The sequence below is a fragment of the Eucalyptus grandis genome, chromosome 9 (assembly GCF_016545825.1).
Source record: "Eucalyptus grandis isolate ANBG69807.140 chromosome 9, ASM1654582v1, whole genome shotgun sequence".
NCBI lineage: Eukaryota > Viridiplantae > Streptophyta > Magnoliopsida > Myrtales > Myrtaceae > Eucalyptus > Eucalyptus grandis.
In genome coordinates, this window is record NC_052620.1 from 6,864,062 (window position 1) to 6,886,618 (window position 22,557).

The following is a 22,557-nucleotide window of genomic DNA, read 5'->3' on the forward strand; positions in this document are numbered from 1 at the left end:
CTCGCCCTATAAATACTTAGATTAAACTATGTAAATCTTTGGTGCACTTATTGTTTTTTGTTGATTTATCCGCTAATTTTTGTTTCTCGTGTTAAGACTTCAATTGCAAGTCTCAACTAATATTAGAGTTAAGGCTAGTTTTTCTTTTTTCCTTTTGATTTAGAACTTTTGCTTATATGATCATCTTCTAGAAATTCTATTGTTGTAATTATATTTAAAGTTAAAATAAATTTTGAAAAGTTTAATACGAGGAACAGCTTTGGGTTGGTGGAGCATGAAGATGCATGCTCTTTAACAACCCAAAGGTCGGTGAAAGTTTTAGATGGCAAGGATAAATTGCTAGAAACTATGAAAGAGGCTGATAAGGTAGAGTTGATGAAGAAGGCTTGATAAATCTATTGGATGAAGTTTTGATTGAAGTGGCCAAAAGATGGATGCCGTAGCATTGTAGGCAAAACTCAGGTCATTTTGTACGATGAAGGATTTGAATAACCATTTGTATATTCTTAAAAGGGTGCTTCAATTACGGTTGGTTGGAGGTACATCCATCATAGCACATTTTAATGAGTCATGATGGACTTGAACAACGTCAAAATATTTACTAGAGATCAAACGATGTTTGCATACTCTAATGTAATGTCAATTAATTCCTTTTGGGTTTTCTTGTTTAAGATAAACTCGATTACTTAAAAAGCTATGGCTTATATGAATTCAAAATTAACATGCACTGATGAACTAATATGAAATCTAACGAACATGAATGCTTGTTATAATTGAATTGAATGTAACCTACATGCAATTCTAATAACATGAGACTATAATTTGTGTTTTCTTTTTTATAAATAAAAGACTAAATTTTAGGACATCTATACATGACCTATGTGACTCTTTTTAAAAGATAATGACTTAATGATGCAATGTTAATTCTTTTCATTATTTTCTTTTACGTTAATTAAACTATATGTAATATATGGGATGGGATTAGTAATTAAATCTATTTACATTATGTGATTAGTATTAAATTGTGTGATTCACTAAATGACGTTCGACATATTATGCATGTTATGAGACCAACTAATCCTATATGCAATCTGTATATCTCAAATGACATTATTTATTTGATTTTTTTTATTTATTTAAGGAAAACTGCAAACTATACTAAGTCTATTGAATCCTCATATAAAAGGCATGATCCTAGATAGAAAAGTCCTAAATTATGAATGATGAATGCAACTAGACTTCACGTGATATGTGTGACGATTAAAGAAATTAATGACACATTTCTGTACATGATGTATCCAAATTTACCATTCAATGACATGTTATTTCAAAGCAACATCATTCAATTGATCATTCAATCGTAAAATCACACATAAGACAATGTTAGGGGTTGGAACATTAGGCTTAAAGGTCCAATCCCGTTAATTAATGCAGTGAACAATAAAACCTAATGTAATAACCGAAGGCCTAACAACTAGATAACATGAACAAAAACTATATACTAAAACTAAATACTTACGAAAATTACAAACCTCATCCTCACTTTTATTTAGGGTTTATCTTAGATAATCGTGATGGTCTAACACAAGGTAGGGGCACGGCTGATACTTGATGAATGGTAGGTGGGGGGAGTGAGGCTGTTGGTGAGGTGGCAAACATGGTGTTAGGCCGTGGATTGTGACGTCTTAGTCCGTCACATACTAACGCGAGTTATTAATCTTTTCACTTATAGCACAAGCGGAAGCCAGAGTATAAAATTAAATTGACAATACAATAATGGATGGATGCCATAGAAGAACAAACATCATAACTTTCATTTCTTATCTTATTCGTGTACATGGGTATTTCATCGGGCTACAATTGGAAGGTCAAAAAGACATACTCTCCCATCAGTTATCATCACTGCCACCATAATTGCGCTCCCACAGCTATCCACATCATACATCACCCATCTGCAACGGTCCTATCCCAAAAGTGTCAAGACTATGCCCAAAAATGGATCCCAACCTCCGCCTCCTTGAACTACTTCCTACTGTTGCCACCCTCATCTCCGCTACTATCCTCCGAATAAGGCAAAGGGCTTATTAGAAGTCTTCCAATCTTCGCATATATCACCATGAAGCGATAGGTAATGCGACTTGTAGGCGAGCCTATATCTATCCATAACGCGGATGTGTATCTCACGAACATCACGGAACGGAACGCTGGGTTGGTAAACTGGTACAACTCCCTCAAAGTCTACGGGTGCTCCGTAATGGGATATGGGGATAGCAGGATAGGCAGCCATATCTAAAGATTTGAAAAATTTAAACATCAATAGGAGTGAGCTAATGCCAAGCGAATGAAATATTCGAAACTCTATACCATATGATCCACCCATCACACATGAATAATCTGTTTAAGACATGCGCCTGACTCAACAACTAGGGTATAAACAGTACTATATGAGATTAACTAAGATCAGGTAGATTATAACGATAGGATAGCTATCCCAAGGATTTTAGACTCATGATATAAGGACTTGACGACTCAATAACACATGCGCATATGATGCAAACGTTTTAGTTCTCACTTTTCCAATCAATGTTTTCATTCCAAGACACATGGAAGCTGTTTTGTTGTCTTGTCCACGTAAGGAATTCTCATCTAGTGGCTGGTTCGCTGTCCTATCTATGGCAATGTATAGGGATGAGCGGTTCTAGGTTCTTTACAAGTTCCGTCTGAAATCTGGAACCTACCATTGGATACAAGTTTCTAACTTTTTTAGAACCTGAAATCTACCAATCGGAACCAAGAACCCGTACCTACTTATCATAGGTTCCAAGGTCGGTTCCAGGGTTCAACATGTTCTTTCTTTCTCTTTTTTTGGTTTCATTTTTAGTTAAAATAGAAAATGAATGCAATAATAATAAACAAGCTTATCATTCATCAAAAAGAATACAAAACGGAAAAAACTATCAATGGAGGAAAATGATTTTTTGGCAAGGAATTCAACTAGATAAAAAGGAGGAAATGGAACAAAAGTCTTCATTGAAATGGAACAAAATTCACTAGACCATAAATCTTGTTTTGGAACTTTGTATCAAGGAATTTATAACACCATAGAACAAACTAGACCATAAAAACAAGAGCATTAAATTTGTAGATATGAGCATTAAAAGAAAGATGAGATTTTGGTCTTCAAACATCCATGAAACAACTATCATAGTTAATAACTTAATAATATCTATAAATTTAAAATTGAAGTGTCGCGTATAGATTATTTGCAATTGTAACTACAACGTTTTCTTTGCAACCGAAAGTTCAGCATATGTAGGGTAGCCTGCATTACAATTCGAGTAAGTGTTCCTTGGACATGATGAAAACTAACATCTTCTTGAGTATACAGATAAAAACATAGCACGATGCTCAACTTGGTTATAAAATCGACCTATGTACGAGAACAAAAGCCATCATATAGAAGTATAATGGGAGATGCTGGTAAACTAAAATAAGTATTAGATGTCATACCGCATATCTTCATTTCGCTTTAACTGGTAAACTTTATTTACTAACGATAATCTCCTCATTAAGACAATCCATATCTTTAAACAAAGAAGAAGAAGAGATTAAATAAAATATTTACTTATTAGATATACAAAAGGAATTATAATATATAAAGATATAAACATCATTTACCTAACTCAAATTTTCTGCATTCTCAATGCACTCTTTAACATTAATTGGTACATGAACGGCTCTCAACCAATCTTGAGTGCAAATTAAAGCTTGCACTGCTTTGAGAGTTAAAGAACTTCGAAAACCATCAATTACACAATCTGATGTACTGAAAGTTGACTCTAGAGCAACAATAGTTATGAGAATAGACAAAATATCTTGAGCCATCACAGAAATGATCTTATATTTTGAGCCAACAATCTTCCATCATACCAAAATGTCAAGATCAATAACTTTTTCATTTTCTTCTTGAAAATACTCATCAAACTAGGATTTGTTGTCATTGCACCCTTGTTTGTTCAAGTGCAAAAACATTTTCTTCAAGTCATACTTCTTTATACCTTCATTACCACCCGTATTGGCATTGAACCACTACTACTTGCACTCAAACTGTGGCTATCAAAATTTTGATCACTTGAAATAAGAGAAGATTGCCCATAAAATTCATACAAGCGCTCTAATGCATCCTTCACCTTGTAATGCATCACTTTAGTTTTTAATTCATCATCATAAATTTGTCCACATAAGAAACTCACATAATTCAACTTGGCTTTTGGATCTAGCACAACCACAATCAACACCATCATATTGACTTTATCTAAACTTCTATAATATTTGTCAAAATTTTCTTTCATTTTCGTACTCATAACTTGAAGCTTAGGATTTGAAGCATTCGCCGCATCTTAAATATCTATATAAAAAAGCTATTCCTTCAAAATAATCATTTGAAGTAGCATATTAACTCCCCGATATTTGATTGGTGGTATCATAGAATAGTTTTATAAATTCTAAAAGAATAATAGCATTTTCCCAATTATCATCTTTAGGAATTTTATGGTTAAGCTCACTTGCAAAAGATAGATCATATTGTTCCATCTTTTCAAAAACTTTTATGAACTTTATGGCGGTGTCTAACATGAGATAAGTGTAGTTTCATCTAGTGACAATGTCAAGAATAAACAAACCCTTATAAGTGATTCGTTTACTCTCAATGCAAGATTGAAATGCTTTGTCTCTCGTGAGAGAATTCCTTACATATGTAACCACATTTCGGATACATGCAATAGAGTCATGTACCATAGTCAAGTTATTTCTCACAATCAAATTTAATATATAAATTGTGCACCTCATGTGCAAAACACTATCATCTAATATCAACATCCTTTCTCTTGAAAGTTTTTTTCTCAAATAACTAATTGTAACATTGTTCGAAGTAGCATTATCCATAGAGATTATTGACACTTTTTTTTTCTAGTCCCCACTCCTAGATGCATTTTTTCATCATTTTTTCAATCTCCCTATCCTTATAACTATGCATTACCACAAAATTGATGATTTTTTATTTATTTATGTAACTTCCAATTTTCATCAATAAAATGTGTAGTGAGACACAAATAATTCTGGTTTCGAATGGAACTCTATATATCGGTCATGAGTATGATCCTAGAATTTATCTTTCCAAAATAAGTCTTCAAACAAGTTTTATTATAGAAATACAGCTTCATGCAATCTTTTGCCATTGTAAAACATGATAAATGTTGGAAAAGAGGTTGTGACTCATTGACAAATTAATGAAATGTAACATGCTTGACCAATGAAAAAGGTTATTAATCAATTTTGATGAATTGAGCAAGCATTTACTTACAACATTCTTGATTAAGCAATCATGTCGATAAGACGTTACTAGTACTAGAATCTCCTATTACCTTCCCAGCCATGTCTACATTACGTGGTGCAAAGTGTGACATCCCGATTTTTCTCAATTTTATTTTCAGTCAATTGAGTCGGGCAATTCATCTGTGCATGTAGTTCGTCTCTCAGAGTTGGCCACTCACGAGAGAACTAGTCTATTGAGTGAAGTAATTAAGAAATTTTTACCGCGTCAGACTTGGGGACTGATCACCCTCGGGTCGGATGCAAGAAAATTTCCCTAAAAGCTACTCAGTGGATTAGGCGCGCTGAAATCGCACCAAATTGAATTTAACCGTAAAAATTGGGATTGAATTTAGGAGTTGGAAGCCCGGTTATGTCACACATCTTATTAGGATCATGGGATAATTTTGTGGATTTTAATTGGATTCAATTAGAAGAGAATTGTAAGAAAATTTGAAGAAATTGGATGTCCAAGGATTTAGACCCCGGCGGAAATGATATTGCACCCATTGAAGAATGTTGTGGGAGAGGAGATAGTGGAAGATGACATCATAGGGGTGATGTCATGCTGATGGGAGCCGAGCAAATGGGGTGTTGACAAGTGGCGAGAGCCCATTGGCCCTCATAAAGTGGGGTTTTTCCCTCTCACCTATCAACATCATCTTCTTCCTTTGGTCTTGGGAGGAGAGGAAAACTAGCAAAGGAGGAGCTCGCCCGTCGACCAGCAGCCGTGCGCCGCTTCCCCGCCATCCGTCGTCGTCGTGTCGAGCCGCCGTTGCCACCTCGTCATCCTTGCTCGCCAGCCCCGCGACCGCCTTTCCCTTCCGCTCAGCCCCTCCGTCGTCGCGCCAGTAGCTTCGCCTATCCACAGCAGCTTGCCGCCGTTGCCCTCCGTTAGCCACGCCGCCAGCCGTTGCCGTGAGCCACCGCTTGGACAACCGCGCCTCTCCTCCACCACTACCGCCTCTAGCCGTCGCCGTTCTTCCTCTCCTCCGACCTCGTCGTGCAACAAGAAAAGTGGGTCTCATAGCCCACTTAAGGCCCGTTTTGGCCGTCTTCCCGACCCCGAAAGCTAGGCCCGCCTTTGGAAAAGTCGATCCCGGCGTCGCCCTCGTCGTTTTGGTCCAAGCGGCGAGTTAATCAAGTGAGTTTACCTCACTAAACACTAATTAGAGTGTTAATAATGCTCTAAGTATGTTTAGTTTGAATTAAGTGAGTTTAGGTGGGTAGATTAGTATATTTAATTATAAATTGGATTAAGAAGTTGGTTTATATTAAAGTATGTTTAGTTAAGATTAAAAGAGGTTATTTAATGTTAAGTCTTGATGGGACATAATAGGATTTTATTTTTGAATTATTTAATTGCTTCGAAATTCTGGAAAATATAATATTATATTATAATCCGAAATTATTAAAATATTATTAAAAAAAACAGAAAAAAATTATTTTTGACCCCGATTGCTCAGAATTTTGTGTCGATCGCTGTTGTGCATTTAGAATTGGAAATTGATGATTGGTTGTGGCAATTTGAGTGTGATTGCGATAAATAGGGATTCTTATAAAATCCTAAGTGTAGAAATTGATGGGCGGTTAGCCGTGATTGACCACCTATCAGAGGTCGTGCCCAGTGAGGCCGTGATTAACCACCTATTAGAGGTCGTGCCCAGTGAGGCCGTGAATTGCCACCTGATAAAGGTCGCGTCTAGTAAGGCCGTGAATTGTCACCTGATAGAGGTCGCGCCCAACCGGACCGTGATTTACCACCTACTAGAGGTCGTGCCCATCGGGCCAGGATCTACCACCTTTTAAAGGTTGTGCCGAGTGGGGCCGTGATTGCCATTGGTTATTAAACCTTCCTATAGGGTTGTGATTGGAAATAGTAATTGATTTGCTAGAATGACATGTAATCGGCCGAGTCGATTGATCGTCGAGACGATCCAAGTGATGGAATTGTTCTGATAATATGATTGTGCCTCAGTTGTTTGGTTATCAGAATTGCACGTGGTTGAATTATATAAACTGTGCTAACCTGCAGATGAAGGCTAATGCGAGGTAAGTCTTCTTGATGTTGTGGCTAGACTACTTTGGGGCGTATTTACTTTCTAATAGGGGTTTAGGAGGGGTGAACTTGCTGAGACAAAGTCTCATCCCAGTTTGGGGAAAATATTACAGGACTGTAGATGGCGGTACCCCCGGAGCAGAGTGGCATGCCGACGGAGATTGACTAGACGACGCAGACTACTCCTGACCCTGGAAGTCCTTGGGTCTATCAGTTGGTTAGGTCCATTGTCTGAGTCTAGGTGACCGTGGATGTCAGGGTACCTTATATGTTTAGGGCTTGGTTTCGTTTTGGAGTCGATGGCGTTAGGGTTGGACTACTAGATAGCATGGATATTCCGTTGGCTGTGATGAATGCCATTTTGGGTGAGGGCGTGGCGGATCTTCCCACGGTAGAGTGATCAACGCATCGCCCCCGGCCTCCTGGGTGATAGATCCTGAGGACGTGGGATCGTCGAACGGGGCCGACCAATAGTTTTAGGACTATTCCTCTTTTTTTTGGCGGACCGATCCATGCTGTGTAGATTGACCCTTTTTGATGCACATAAACTCTGACCCATTTTTGGTGCATATAGTATCTGGATCTTGTTGGTGTATGTAAACCCTGGAATGATGATGATGATGATGTATGAAAGTATGTTTATTTGATTTTGATTTGATTTTCCTGCTGTTCTATCCTGCAATTTATTTGTTAGGGGTTTTGTAATTCGTTCTGCATGCGCATAATAATTTGAATGGGGTCGACGACACTACCTGGGAATGTCGCATTTACATGACCATGGCAGGTTGTTCACGTGTCTCGGGGTTCAGGGCGTGACACAAAGAATCTTTACCTCTTATCTACATTGTGAGGAAACTTTTTACACATGGTCAAGTGTTTCCTCATTATAGAAGTCTCGTTAGGAACGCAATACTTAAATATAGACCCACGATGAATGCACTTCACTTGATATGTTCTTCAATCCTTATAATTGATTCTCGCATAATGATTCAACACATTCGAATGTATATTTCTTATTATGAGGAGGAAGACGAGAATCAAGTATCTTATTCGTGGCACTCATGGTAGGGGATGACTCTTTTTAATGTTCATCGCTAGACAATTCCACTTCCGTGATTGGAGTCATCTTCTCACATCTCCCCACCTCCATTAACGTGTTATCTCGATACATTAATTTCACACACACACAACAATAATAGAATATAGTTAGAAATTTCAAAATAAAGATCAAACATTTATAAAATAGCAAACTCGTGTATTTCAATTTGGAATGATATATCAAATTCCAATTTGGAATGACATGCACTTGTATTTATTCATCATAATTTGGATGGTTGCTGTTTTTACCTCATTTGAAAAACAAAAATAATGTTTTCACGGACTTTTCTGGTTCACTCTTCTGATAGAAACCGAATGGATGGTGAGTGGCATATCCTAAGGGAAACAAGCTCTATCGCATCATACAATGCCGAGAACATTCGTTAACTATAATCTTTGCAATCCATTTTCCTGTGGTGATCTCACTATTAGGTTGAATCATGGGCAGAGTGTATAAGATCGGTATTGAAAATGGAAACTACAATTTGTCCTATCAGGACACCTTTTCACCTTAGATGTCCTGGAACCTTGATCAAGTGGATAGAGCTGTCAAAGAAACAACAGTTGCTTGATGCACTAATTAATGAAAAAGCAGTGAATTCTCTAGATGGCGAGTAAACTGATAACTCAAATCTTCTTTATTATTCATTTTGTGCCCTAATTTGCGATAGTCCTTTGGCATTGTTGAGTAGGAAGCTTGTAAATAGTCCTTGACTATAACCTAACATAACTTTCCAGGACAGCCACATTGATCATGACAAAAAATTTCAAGCTGAAGCCATTATCGGGTTTCAACAAGGTTTTTTTCCAAATACAAAGTCGAACTAACTGTCTCATAAAACAAACTACACAATGGTAACAAAATGAAGCCATTCATCTTCGTCTTTTTTAATCTTTTGAGATCCAATAGTTACTTTCAACACATATTCAAGCAAAAGACTTTCTAAAGGTTAAGGGGTGGGATCCTGGAAGTGGTTTGATGGTAAGGCAAATCAGCAGTTTTTCTCCTAGTTCTCCTATTTCGTATTTTGGTTTGACGATAAGGCCACTATCTACAGCCGAATATTTATATCACTGAGAACTAGGAGAACCCAACGATCCCAGATCTCAACACCTCCCCCAGTTTTATATCACCCACCGCCCACAAAAATTGCGTGAATCGAATACTCTAAATCCCAGAACTTTCAGAATTTCCATTGGAATCGACGTCAACCCATCATCTTGAATTTCCCGACGCGAGCAAAGGATGTCACTTTAAGAGTGGAGGACACAAGACACGATTCCGGGTGGCACTGAATAAAGAAACGAGGTGACCACTACATGCCGATGAAAGCGAATTCCATAATCATAGCACTTTGCACTCCCATGAGGAGGAAAAATACATGGACAAGGAGTTCCGCAAGAGAAGATTCAAGGCGGTGTTTCAAGAAGTGATGGTGTTGGGCGCGACACTAACATCAGTGACTATATTCCTTGTTAAAATATTTAAATGATGAACTAAGCTTTCATTTAACAGTTTAAGCTTTCAGAATAGTTGGAGGAATCAGATGTGGAGGGCTTGGACTACTTAGACATGGTAATGAAGGAGAACTTCAGGCTTTGCTTACCCACAAGGTGACCGAGGATTGCACGATGAACGGCTTCCACATACCCTACAAGTCCACATGAATGTGTGGTCCATTGGAAGAGACCCAAAAATGTGGACCACTCATGACCCAGAAGAGTTCGTTCCTGAAAGATTTTGGGGTGCAGTTGGTGGGGTGAGTGGTTCATGAAAGAATTCTTCAGAAAACTTGATCCAAGGCCTTTTTCTCTCTCTTTGATGGTTTGACGATATTCTAGCTTTAACTCATTGCAATTTAGAGAGAGTCTCACATCAGCATGGGTTATACTACCGTTGTGGTGAAAACATAGGGATATTAGAATGGCATCAAAAAGCAAATCGGCAAGAATTAACATTCAAAAAGCAGCAGATCACACAGATTCACTTTCAATGAGGCCATTCTCTTCTTGTCCAAGATAGTCAAACTTAGAAGCAGAAGAAAAATCTTGCCTAAACAACACTTTATATCTAGTGTCATATTTCCACAAGAATATAATGACAAAATCACATGATATCGAGTTAATTGATTTTTATATCAAGTCACTGAAGGCAGGCAAAGTAATATCTATGTATCTCTATGTTATGAACTCAAGTAAAACAACTGAACAGTAGACAACTAAACAAACTTAACTTATGCTAATTTGAGTAGGATATTACTTGCCAATCCACATGATGAGAGGTACTTCGGACTGTCAAGAGGTGTGGACATAACTTTGTAAATAAGTGTCCACTAAAAGATCAGATGAAACTAATCATTGTGGCATGGACATCCATAATGTTTCAAAAGCAAGAGTTAATGTCAACACCATGTAAAATGAGAGAGATATATGAAGCTATGATAGCCATCACAACGGTCATTCAAGAATCCATAAGGTAAATGTTTCGACAAAGCCAAAACAAATTCGGATTATGCTCCTGTCAAACAAACAATCACTAATATCTGTATTTAACCAGCAAATGAACCAACACTAGTATTCTCAAAACAATGTCAAAGATGTCAGTATATTCTTACGAGGAGTTGCACTCATAAACAAGATCATGCGCAAGGAGGGAAAATCAGTCAAGATAAACTTTAATATCAATACCACTGTCAATCAGAGACTGAACTGCTTCGATTTTTCCTTCAAACTACTTTGAAGGATGAATGGCTCCATGCCTAGGATATGTTGAGACTGCTCTGATGTTGAAGGACACATGCTTATTTGGATTCTCTGACTTCTTCCCCTTTTGGTCAGTGTATGGCCGTTGTTGTCATAGTCCAAACAGTTCAACTCCAAAGAAACTTCTTGGTGCTAAATGATGCTGCCCAAAAGCCAACCCACATACAAGATCTCCATAAAATTCGATAAAGAATAGAGCACCCCCACATTTGATTGATTGTTTGCTGAAACATTATGCTACACCTAGTACCATTATCAAGGAAATGACATAGAGAGGACATCCCAAACTAGAAAAAGAACGAGATATTCAATGAAGCACCTACCCACTGTGAATAGCACAGGTCGGCACAAAGGCTCCATGTCAAGACGCATCAACACCATGCACTAAAACACTATTAGAGCACAGGTTGCAAAAGGATTGCTTCAACATCTTACTACAGGAGACACTTTCTAGCAAATAAAAGCAGCCACTTTGATCTTAGGGTGCATGACACCTGAAAGAAACAGACATTGTCAGTAAGACACTCCCCAAAACTAACCAGAGAAGTGGGCAAGCACACAGCCCCATATAACAAAACCTCGCAATCTTCGAAGCTACATTGACAGAAATTGTGCTAAGCAATTCATCAAACAGCTAGAATGCATTGGTGAGAAAGTGCACAAAAGCCCCTAATATTCGGAATATGTAACGATTCTGTCAGAACACAACCAAACATATATTAAGAAAGACCAACTTCATATGAGGTAATATAGAACTCGAAGAAGAACGCAAGTTTCTTCCTTTCGTCATTAAGTTCAGGCAAGACAAGATTAAACAAATAGATTCACCTGCGTTACTGAATTTGTTGTGGATCGTTGCAAGTCGATAAGGTTCGGACAGTGGTATTAAGGTCACCCTCCCAACGTCCTTCACCATCCTCTTTGGAGAGGAGTACTTTATCTAGCTTTGGTGTCCTCAAGGCACCCTTGCAAAATATATTCATCTTAGGGCACTGTGTGATGACAATACGCTCAAGTGATGAAAACCTGAAGGCGCAATTCGTTGGGGAGAAGCTCTCAAGGCTTGGTAAATGATCAAGTATTAGCTCTTCTAGCTTGAGGAAAGGGATCTCCTCTGCTCCATCTCCATCATCTATTACCACATCTTCCATTGCAACACAATCTCTTAGGGTTAGCCGAGTAAGGTGCACCAGACTCATCATTGCCGGGCGAGTCCCCATATGAACTAAACCAGTGCACTCCTCTATGTGTAAATGCATCAATCTCTCGAATGAGGCTCGAGATGGAAATACGATCGATAAATTAGGGCACTGCAAAAGGAGCATAAATTCAATCTGGTTGAGGATTTTAGCCATCAAGGAGCCTTCTTTCCAGACTCCCCTCAGGTTACACAGCTCCATCAACCAAAGTTGCTTCAGATTTCCAAGTGACTTGAGAGGTTTTTCCACGTCTGTTAATCCTATGCAGGGAGTCGCTTCCCCATGTCCAAGAGCATTTTCTGGAAATATCTCCTCGAAGGAACTACAACACACAACAAGCTCTTCTAGATTGGGGAATCCTTGGAGAAGGAAGTCGGAGGGGAAAGTGACGTTTTCATCATGGTAGCATCCCAAAGCTAGAGCTCTGAGATTGTCAAAGATGTAATGCTGCGGTAGCATTGCAACATCCTCCCTCGTCAATTCCAATAACTTCAGGTGAGGAATGACCTGTGGGAATCCATTTAATCAAACCACCATCCACCAAAAGTAAAATAGGGCACAACCATGGTCCAATGACTAAATTGTCCTTCCATTTATTAGGGAAAAGAGGAAAAAGAACCTGTAGGCTTTTGGCCCGTTTTATCCTTTAAAAAAAAAAAAAAAAATGGAGCCAGACGAGCAAGAATTGATGACCATTATACAAGGGTTGTAAAAATGGGACCTTTTTTTTTTTTTAGTGATATGCCCAATTCAATCAAACCATGTTTCGTGAATTTGGATGAAATGAAGTTATTAGTTGATGATTCAGCTATTTCAATTGTCAACTAATTAAATCCAAATGGCAAAGTAAACACACGTGAATTTCAACTAGTTTGCAGAAAAAACTCAAAACAAAACTTCAAATTATGTCATTTATATATTAAATAGATGTATTTCAATCATAAGATAACGTATTAATATATTGCATTCTTTTCTAAGCAGTTGTTCTCATATCTATTTTACTATAGGTCATAAGAAGTGCATGGGTTCACCATTCTATGACTTTGAGAACTAATAGTAGATGTTTTATGTTACGTATGTTTAAAAATGGAACCCAATTCGGTGTTGGTATGTCATTGATATATCATTTAAATTAGGTGTGATAATTTCGATCAAACATTAATAACTTCAAAAGCGTTGGTAAACCATCGGAATAAACATTAGTAGATTATTAAAGTAGTTGGTGATCTTGAAAGTACAAAGAAATATTAGTACTTTTCAAGATCCACAAGATAAAAAGTTGGTGAGTGACTAAAATCAATTTGGTAAAAAAAAAAAAATCAATTGGTATCTTAATTTAATGAATGTTGTTAAAACAATCAAATTAACGTTTGTAATTTCAAATTAAAGATAGTGATTTGAAAGGCGTTGTTGACAAAAAAAAAAAAAAAGGCGTTAAAATGTCACAAGAATAAATATTGGTTGATTATTAGAGTAGTTCATAATTTTGGAAATGTTGGTACTTTTCAAAACCTAACAAGATAAAACGTTGGCAATTAACTAAAATCGGTTTGTATCTTAATGTGACAAATGTTAATACATCAATCACATTAAGTTCAGTATATTCAAATAAAGTTAGTAATTTCAAATACGTTGGTGAGCTTCAAGAATAAATGTTGGTAGATTATAAAAGTAGTTGGTAGTTTTGAAAAAAAAAAAAAAAAAGGTTTGTGCTTTTCAAAGCCTATATAAGCAAATTATCCACTGTACTTGACAGTTATCAACCGGGTTCACAATGTTCGAGCATGGAACTTTGTTCCAAATGAACATAATACTAAAAATTTTTTTCACTTTTGGCAGACGGGCAACTCAAATTAAATTAAATAGGTAAATCCTAACCATAAGACAAGAGCGGCTCATTAGAAGCTTCACTATCTATGCAATTAATTCCATAAATTTTTTTTTTTCAAAGTAAAAGTTGGGATCACTAGATTATATACCAAAGACTATGAGCTAGAAATAGTTAACAACAATCAATCTTCAAATTTCTAAGTAATTCACAAGTGTGTTATGGTGAGCATTAACAAGCATGAAGCATGACAATTTTAATTTCTTGTAGAAAAATAACAAAGCACCCATAGCTATGCTTATAAACCAATGAAAATAATGGTAGGGAGCTAGAATTATGGATGGTATGGTACCTTTTCAAAACAAAAGAGTGCAGGTTGGTTCTCATTAGTAGTTGTACCCTGGCAGCTTTGGAATTCACAAGCAAATGAGAATGACCTCATATTGTCGCAATGTCTCACTTGCAATTGCTTAAAGAGTGGCCATGCTGAAGTATGACTATTCTGGTAGAAGCTCCTCAGTTTCGGCAAGTCAAATAATCTTAGTTCGGTTAATTGCGGAAAGAAGAGATCACCTGCACTCATCCCTACTCCGTCTTCCTCCGTGATAATTTCCTCCACCCCACAATCCCATACCAAAAGTTTTTGGAGCTGTGTCATACTTTTTGCCACCGAGCTTGGAAATAAACTTTTGAGACTCTCACACTTGGACAACCTCCATGCATTGTAAGCATCCAAAGGTAAGACCTCCTTGAGGAAGTCCACTCCACACGTATTTCATTTTTGAGAGCCGCATCAAAACTAATTCTCTCAATTGAAAAGTATTTGTAGAACAAACTTCGCTAAATTCAAACTCTGGGACTTGAAATACCACTTCTAAGGATCCACAATCGGTCACAGTTATCTTCTCTAGGTTTTGAAATCTTGTGAGCATATTATAAGATGAAAATATGGATAAAAGTTTCTCACAATACATCACTACTAGTGTCTTGAGTTTGCCAAAGGCATTTGAATCAAGATCATCAAGCCATATCTTCTCCATATTATCCATTTGCAAGATCTTCATCGACTCCATACTAGGAAACTCAACCTGTTATTTTTCAATTTAATTAATTAGAGCCGATTCTCTATTCTCTCAGAAAAGAAAATGCTTTAATTTCAAGAATAAAGAAGATCACAGGATGGACATTATCAAAGAATAGAAAGAAAAGAAGACTAAATGTACGTTATTTATTTTTAGCAAATGCCACCCCCTAAAATTCATTCTCCTGTCATATAATTTTAAAGTAGAAAGCATAAATTTTCTAATATATATCAAGCATTATGTTTAAGCAGTAACATAACCATAGCCTTCTTAGTTAGACAATTATATTCATTTCATGCATTATTTGTCTCCCATGAACCTCAAATTTAGCCTATCTTAGATTTAGCTCATTACAACACTGAAAAACACAATAGCTAATATACTCTCCCATTTCTTTGAAGTGCAAACGACAAAACAGAAACCAATTTGCACAAACCAATGCTTCATTGATCTTGCACTTCAAAAGTTCTTCGACAAAGTATAGACTCAAAGAAAACACATCAAATACTGAAGAAAAGAATCCAACAATTAAATCAAAAGATGGTAAGTGCAGGCATGTACTGTTTAATTGATGTTGTCCGGGATTCTCCGATCACTAGTTGATTTGTTTCTTATAAGTTTTTTATCTTGAAATTATCAAGACTTAGGATATTACTCTTGCATTATCTTTGTTAATAGTAGATCTCTCTTATTTAAGTTGCCTATAAATATAAACCAATTAAATATTTTTCTTTAGTTCTAAAGATGAATTGATTTGATTACTTGGTTTGCCTATTTGACTTATCTTTTTCCTTGTTTGAATTGGCCTTTCTATCTCTTTCATCTCTCTTTAGTTTCTCCGTCTTTTTCTTATTATCTGATTTTCCTCCACTTTCAATGAATCTAAACCTAACTTTCTTCATGCTTTCGTTCCACATTAGTTGGTTTTGGATATAGATATGTTCTTCATCAATTGGTCATTGAGCTAGATCTCTTCAATATTAATTGGTATCAGAACTTCGCTTTAAATATGTATTATTGTTGTGCAACTATTCTAGACCAAGGGCCAACGCTATGGTACTTATTTTAGTTACTACACTTGCATTTATGATCTGATATGCTCATGAAGATATATGGCATCATGCCTATTGAAACTTTAGCCGCCATGCTTGCTTATTAGTAGCCACTCTATGTTTGGTATATTTTCTCTTTTAATAATGTTGCAATATTTATTAACTTTGGTATATCGAAATTTGAAAAGAGTAGGGCTTATCAAGATTATTATGTCGATTGGTATGGCAATTATTATTATTATGATTATCATGTTATTCTAATAATGTTGACTGTTAGGAGTAATCCAACTATTGTCGTGATTGTGGTTATCATAAATCCTTAACAATCTTGAAGAGGTTAAACAAATTTTGGTGGTCAAAGAGAATATTTCAACAATTTTAGTGAGAATTGAATAGATTCAATCAAAAACCGTAAGGAAGACAACAAAATAGTCCAAAATCAATTGTCTATTGAGCAAAATAGCATGGATAAGTGCTCTCAATGTCTTGAAGATTTAAATAAGGACTCTGCTTGTGGGAATAGTATAGTGAGTGGAGTAAAATTCTACTAACTAATCTGGATGAATTTAAAGAAGCACCTTCTGAAATTTAGTAAAATCTTGAACGTAATTTCTCCTATTGATCATTCATAGAAATGCAAATTTGTGATGCTAAAATTTGTACTAAAATACTTAGTATAGCCTTATACTTCCAAGGTGCATATCCAAATCTCCTTTTGTGGAGATTGATATATGACATGATTCTTCAACCACCTTGCTGTTTATTTGTCTTATTTATGCTTGCTTAGTTTGAACTCTTTTTCTTGTTCTTTTTCTTTTTTTTGGAGGGGGGTAAGGAACTCTTGTTTTAATTACCTATGATATCAGCCAAGATACTTTTTTTCTTCATTTTTGAGGATGAATTCATTGATTAATGAGTTTGCCTATTTGTTGTTTCTTCTTCCTCGCCTAATTTGTCCTCTCTCTCTCTCTAGTTTTTCCCTAGTTTGTTGCTATCTGATTTCCCTTCGGATTTTATGATTCTGAACCAACCTTGCTATGCAATTTCATTCTATAAAATCAGTTGCTAACATATGTATCATACACCTAGTAAAAAGCTCCCCAAATTTTTAGTGATAGTGAATGACTGTGTATTGAATTATAGATTCCATGTCAATGCAATTGAGTTATTTACATGTAATGCATGTAGCAGCCACTCTCCTGCTATGCAAAGAAAATATTGGCTTGTGTGGAGCCACAAATACAGATTTGCTAAGTCATGATTCAATTTTACACCAAAGCTCCTTTGTTTAGCATTTGATGAAGCTGACTAGGTTTGACCCCAAAATGAAAAGTATTATGTTAACTACTTGCAGTTTTAGTCATAATCAAGAAATAAAGGTGCATTGGAAGTCCTAAATCTTATATTTGAAATGTAGTTAAGTCCTAAACCTTCAAATTGGTTTACTCAAGTTTTAAATGTTTTTGAAAAAGCGTAATCAAGTTTTTTCAGTACACATAACTTAGATTGCCTATGCGGCAACCTCAAATTGCATTTGTTTGTATTAATTTATGACTTAATTACATCAATTGAAAGGTTTAGGTTTCAATTGCACTTTTGATAAAGGTTTAAGAGTTTATTGCACCAATTAAAAAATTTATGACTCGATTGCATTTCATAAATACATTTTAGGACTTGTGGAACGATTTTCCTATCACAATATTTACAATTGACTTCAGTAATAGTGACAAAATGACTCCTAAAACTTATTCCGGTTTGGCATGTTTAAGAACTAAATTTTTTTTCCTTTATTAGTAAAACTTGTTCTGGTTCAGCATTGGAGTCTTTCCATAGCCCAAATTAGTTTCAGGAGAACGGAAAGTATATTTGGCATTTTTCATTGAATTTTCCTTTTTTTAATTGTAAAAAATGTGGTGCTAATGTGGTGATGCCACATAAAAAAAAAAAAAGGTGAAAAAAATTTTAAAAGTACATATAAGAAAACAACGTGGGAGAAGGGGCGTCTCAAGCCTTTTGCACTGGCAAGGGCAACAACCTTGGGTCATGGCTAGGGCGCTGAACACCCTCGCCAAGTCATCAGCAGTTGCCAAACTTGGCTCTCGCCACCACGTGAGTGAGCGCACTTGCCCTCACCCAAATTGGCAAGGGTGGTGATAGGCCATTGCTTGCTCATTGTGAGGGTTGCCTTAGCCTTCCTAGTTTGTAAGCGGGAAGGGAAGCTGTAGTGGCGCTCCCTATGCGGCCCTTCCCTCATTAATTGGCGATGTCTTCTAGGACCTTTTTTTATTTCCAGTTTCATATTAGTGCTGATTTTTTTTTTCTAATTTTTAGTATTTTCTTAATTTCTTTTTTTCAATTTTTCGATGTGGCAATAGTGAAACAGCTCCCTTTCTGCTTGAGGAAGCTCCATCATCTTGTCAAAGGCCATGCAAGACTAAAATTATGATAAAAATGCAGAATTTCTCTATAGAAAAAGAAGAAGAAGAAAAAAGACAGACTTAACAAGTCTTGAAATGCATCAATTGTGTAAATTTTAGAACTTCAATGCTGAACCAACACAAGTTTTAGAACTCGTAGCGTCATTAACCCTTGATCTTACGTTGACCAATTTAGCATTTTCTAGACTCTAGATTAATTAAAAGTTGTTAATTGAAGCTTAGCCTCTCATTAATAGTTGTACTTCAGCTACAATTTAGTCTAATACTTGAAAAGGAAAGAAAAAAATATTAAGTTTTTGAAACTTATGAAAAAGTTTTGATATACATTTCAAAATGTTTATAATAAAGAAGTAGCTTTGAGATGTTTCTTATTTGAGATCAAAGATATGTAAAAGAAAATGATAAGTTATCATAAGTCACCCCACATATCGTTACATTGTATTAGCTCAAACCATTAGGATAACAAACTAGATATGCCATTAAAGAAGAATGAGTGCAAACCTTTTTGACAAGTAAAAGCGGTTGTTGTGTTGGAATGCTGCCCTCTAGTTTTCTACGACTTGCATCTCCTAAAATCAACTCCACAGCTTTACAATCTTCAATAGTAAACTCTTTCAAGGAGGGCCACTCTGAAATATGCTTCCCTTGGCAGAAACTTCTGAGTTTTGGCATGTTGTGAAGATATAGAGTGACAAGTTGAGGAATTACAATTTTATCAATTGCTTCTTCAGGTTTCTCCTCTTCTTTGGCGACAATGTACTCCATCTCTCCACAACCACTGAGACCAAGATATTGGAGTTGTCCTAGACTTTTTGCCATAGACATTGTAAAAAGGTTTCTCAGACATTGACACTCCTCAATTGTCAAGGACTCCATACAGTGAAGTAGCCTCTTCCACATGGATGATGGAATCACATTCATTAGGTTATGACACTGCTTCACCTTGAGGACCTTTAGACGGAAAAAGGATTCCGCAAGGATTTTATTGTTCCATAGTTCTTTGTGTTGAACTCCCTCAACATGTAGCTCTTCTAACTTCGGCATTGCAAGCTACAAATATACAGAGATAAACGAAAGATAGGCAAAATTGCTTAGGGCCAAAGCACTAAAAACAAATAAAAATAACTAATCAGATAAATCAGGATATGATACCTTCTCATCAAATAGAGGATATAACCCATCACCAGCACAACTCTCTAAACTAAAACAAATCAAACTCTTAAGGTCACCAAGCTTGAGTTTGGTTAAATGATGGAACTTGAATGTCTCTATGGTTTTCCCTTTTCCTTCTTTCATCGCAATTATGCCCCGTAGATTATTGCAACAGGAAACATCAAGCACTTCAAGTTCATGAAGAGTTTTGGCCGTGGCACTTGAGAAGAGATATGACAAACTATGACAATGCCTCACGTTCACTTCCCTCAGACTAGGAAATGCCAAGGTTACTTTGCACTCACTCTTCAAAATGTCTGTTAGCCTTGGTAGATTCAACAACTTCATTTTTTTTAATGCAGAGAGTTCCAATGGCTTTTTCCTTTTCTCGGACTTGAGACATACTGGTTCAAATAATGCTTCCAAGGAGCGACATCCGACCACCTCAATTTTATTTAGGCTCTGCAACCTGTCCATTGAATATGATGGAAAAACATGTGACAAATTTTCGCAAAGTTCAACAGAGAGGGATGCAAGTTTGTAGAAGGACCGTTCGTGGAGCTGATTATGCCATATTCTCTTTAATTGGCACATGGATGAAAGCTTTAATTCCTCCAAGCTTGGAAAAAGAACTTGCGTAGAAACATTTTATATGTAGAATAACTAAAATTTTGTATGGAATTTTATTATGTTGGATAATTTCGGGGCACTTTGGGAATGACAACAGCATGAGTTAGTTTTCCACCATGAACTACCAAACTTTTGGTACAGAATAATGATCCGGTTTCTACTAAATTTCTTTATTTACTAGAACTAGAAGAATGACTAACAAAAAATACCATAGATGCTTACCTTTTCATTGAAAAAGCCAAGCAAGGATGAGGTAGAGTCGATACAACCAAATGCTTGTTGTAAATCTATATTAGCTGTAGTAGACTGTTGCCTTCCTTTGAATGAACAGAATGTCATCATTTTGGGGCATTGAGATATCGTTAGTCTTGTTAAGGATGGACAGTGAATACAGTACTTTCCATAAGAGAATGTCCTCAGATTTAGCAATTCCTCAAGAGACAAGGAGGTTAACAAAGGGAACTCTAAAGTGTCACTAGTTGCAGCTTCCTCCAATTCTTCTTCTTGCACATCAATAATTTCTTCCATTAATTTACAACTCGCTATTTCTATTTCTTTTATTTGTCGGAGTGCTTTAGCCATGGAAGAAGAAAAAAGAAACCTCAAGTTCTCACAATTTTGCACTTTTAGTGCCCTCAAGTTTTGGAAACACATTGTTCTTTGTGGATTTTTGCTCCATATTCGTCCCAAACTTGGTAAGTCACTCAGGGTTAATTCTCTCAATCGCAATAGAATCTCAACTTCCCCATTTGTTGTCAATCCTTCAAGGTCGAATAATTCTTGGATTAACTGACATCTTTCAATGGTGATGGCTTCCAAATTCTAATCTTGTCAGCTTTGATTATGCAAGGGGTGAGTAAAAAAATGCCACATTATATCTCTCATAACAATGCTTTTATCTAAAAATACAATTTTCTTTATGAAATAATAATAAAGTAAATAAAACTCATACTATGAAATAAGAAAATTTAGAGATAATTTGGAAGAAAAAAGTTGAGTAGTGATTTTTGAATTTTAACTTATTCTCCTTTAAAATTTATCAACTTTACACTTACTTGTCATTTACCTTTTGTTTTTTTGGACTTTTTATATACAATAATAAGAGTGAATTTATAGTCCCTGAATTATTGAGGTTATTAAATTTACCCTTACAGTTTGTGCTTTCTACCTAAATTTTCCCAATTCATGGTATAGGCTCTTGTTAGTCGTTAAATGTGATTATAAATATTTCATAGACTATGATTTTATATAATACCTCAAAACGAATTATTTTAAAGAAATACTGAATAGTCATGAACTAAATTAACAAACAGATAAAAACTATACTTATAATTGATTTAAAAGGTGTAATTTGAGCCTGGCATTTTTTTCAAAGTATTAAAAAAAAAATCTCTTATCAAAAGATTGAAAAGTAAAAAGTTATTGTAAATTATAAGAAATACTGAATTAAAGAAAAAATTTGTTGTTCCCCATGCATAGCACTATAGGATCCATTATTTTCTAACATAGTAATGCGAAATACATAAACCATCGGTCTGAAAGTCAAAAAAAAAAAAAAAATGGTTCACCACTGTTAGATCCATGGTTGGCCATAAGAAACATAAACTGACCCCAACAGCACCTTATGGGCATAAATGTTAACTTCATTAAAGGAATTAAATTACCTATATAAGAACCTAAGATGTGCGTCCTTATCAAAGAGCTAATTCATGTGGAAAATTTTATTTATGTAGCCAAGAAAATGAATTGCTTAATTGAGTAAATGACTTTTATCAAGCATCATGCTTTTGAGGTTTGGCTCACATGAAAATATCATTTTAAAAATAATTTAAAAAGGGTTTCCATTTTTTTTTTTATACTGACAGAACATTAAAGCAATTGTTAAA

The 22,557-nt window shown here is 35.9% G+C and overlaps 1 protein-coding gene across 1 annotated transcript; it reads right to left on the bottom strand.

Annotated features, from left to right (window-relative positions):
* Positions 1-12,123: 12,123 nt before the first annotated feature.
* Positions 12,124-21,199, bottom strand: LOC120288365. Its single transcript, XM_039302309.1, has 3 exons — positions 20,894-21,199; positions 19,391-19,939; positions 12,124-12,996 (listed from the first exon to the last, which is right to left on the bottom strand). Exons 1-3 carry the CDS (start codon positions 21,197-21,199, stop codon positions 12,124-12,126), a joined length of 1,728 nt encoding a protein of 575 aa, XP_039158243.1.
* Positions 21,200-22,557: the final 1,358 nt, after the last annotated feature.

What these genes read in the sequence shown, in the direction of transcription:
- LOC120288365 (XM_039302309.1), bottom strand. Translation starts at nt 21,199, where the DNA reads ATGGAAGAAATTATTGATGTGCAAGAAGAAGAATTGGAGGAAGCTGCA. An exon ending in TTGGCTTTTTCAATGAAAAG is followed by an intron (nt 19,940 to 20,893) that starts GTAAGCATCTAT and finishes GTATATTTGTAG; the next exon opens with CTTGCAATGCCGAAGTTAGA. An exon ending in CGCTTTTACTTGTCAAAAAG is followed by an intron (nt 12,997 to 19,390) that starts GTTTGCACTCAT and finishes GGATTCCCACAG; the next exon opens with GTCATTCCTCACCTGAAGTT.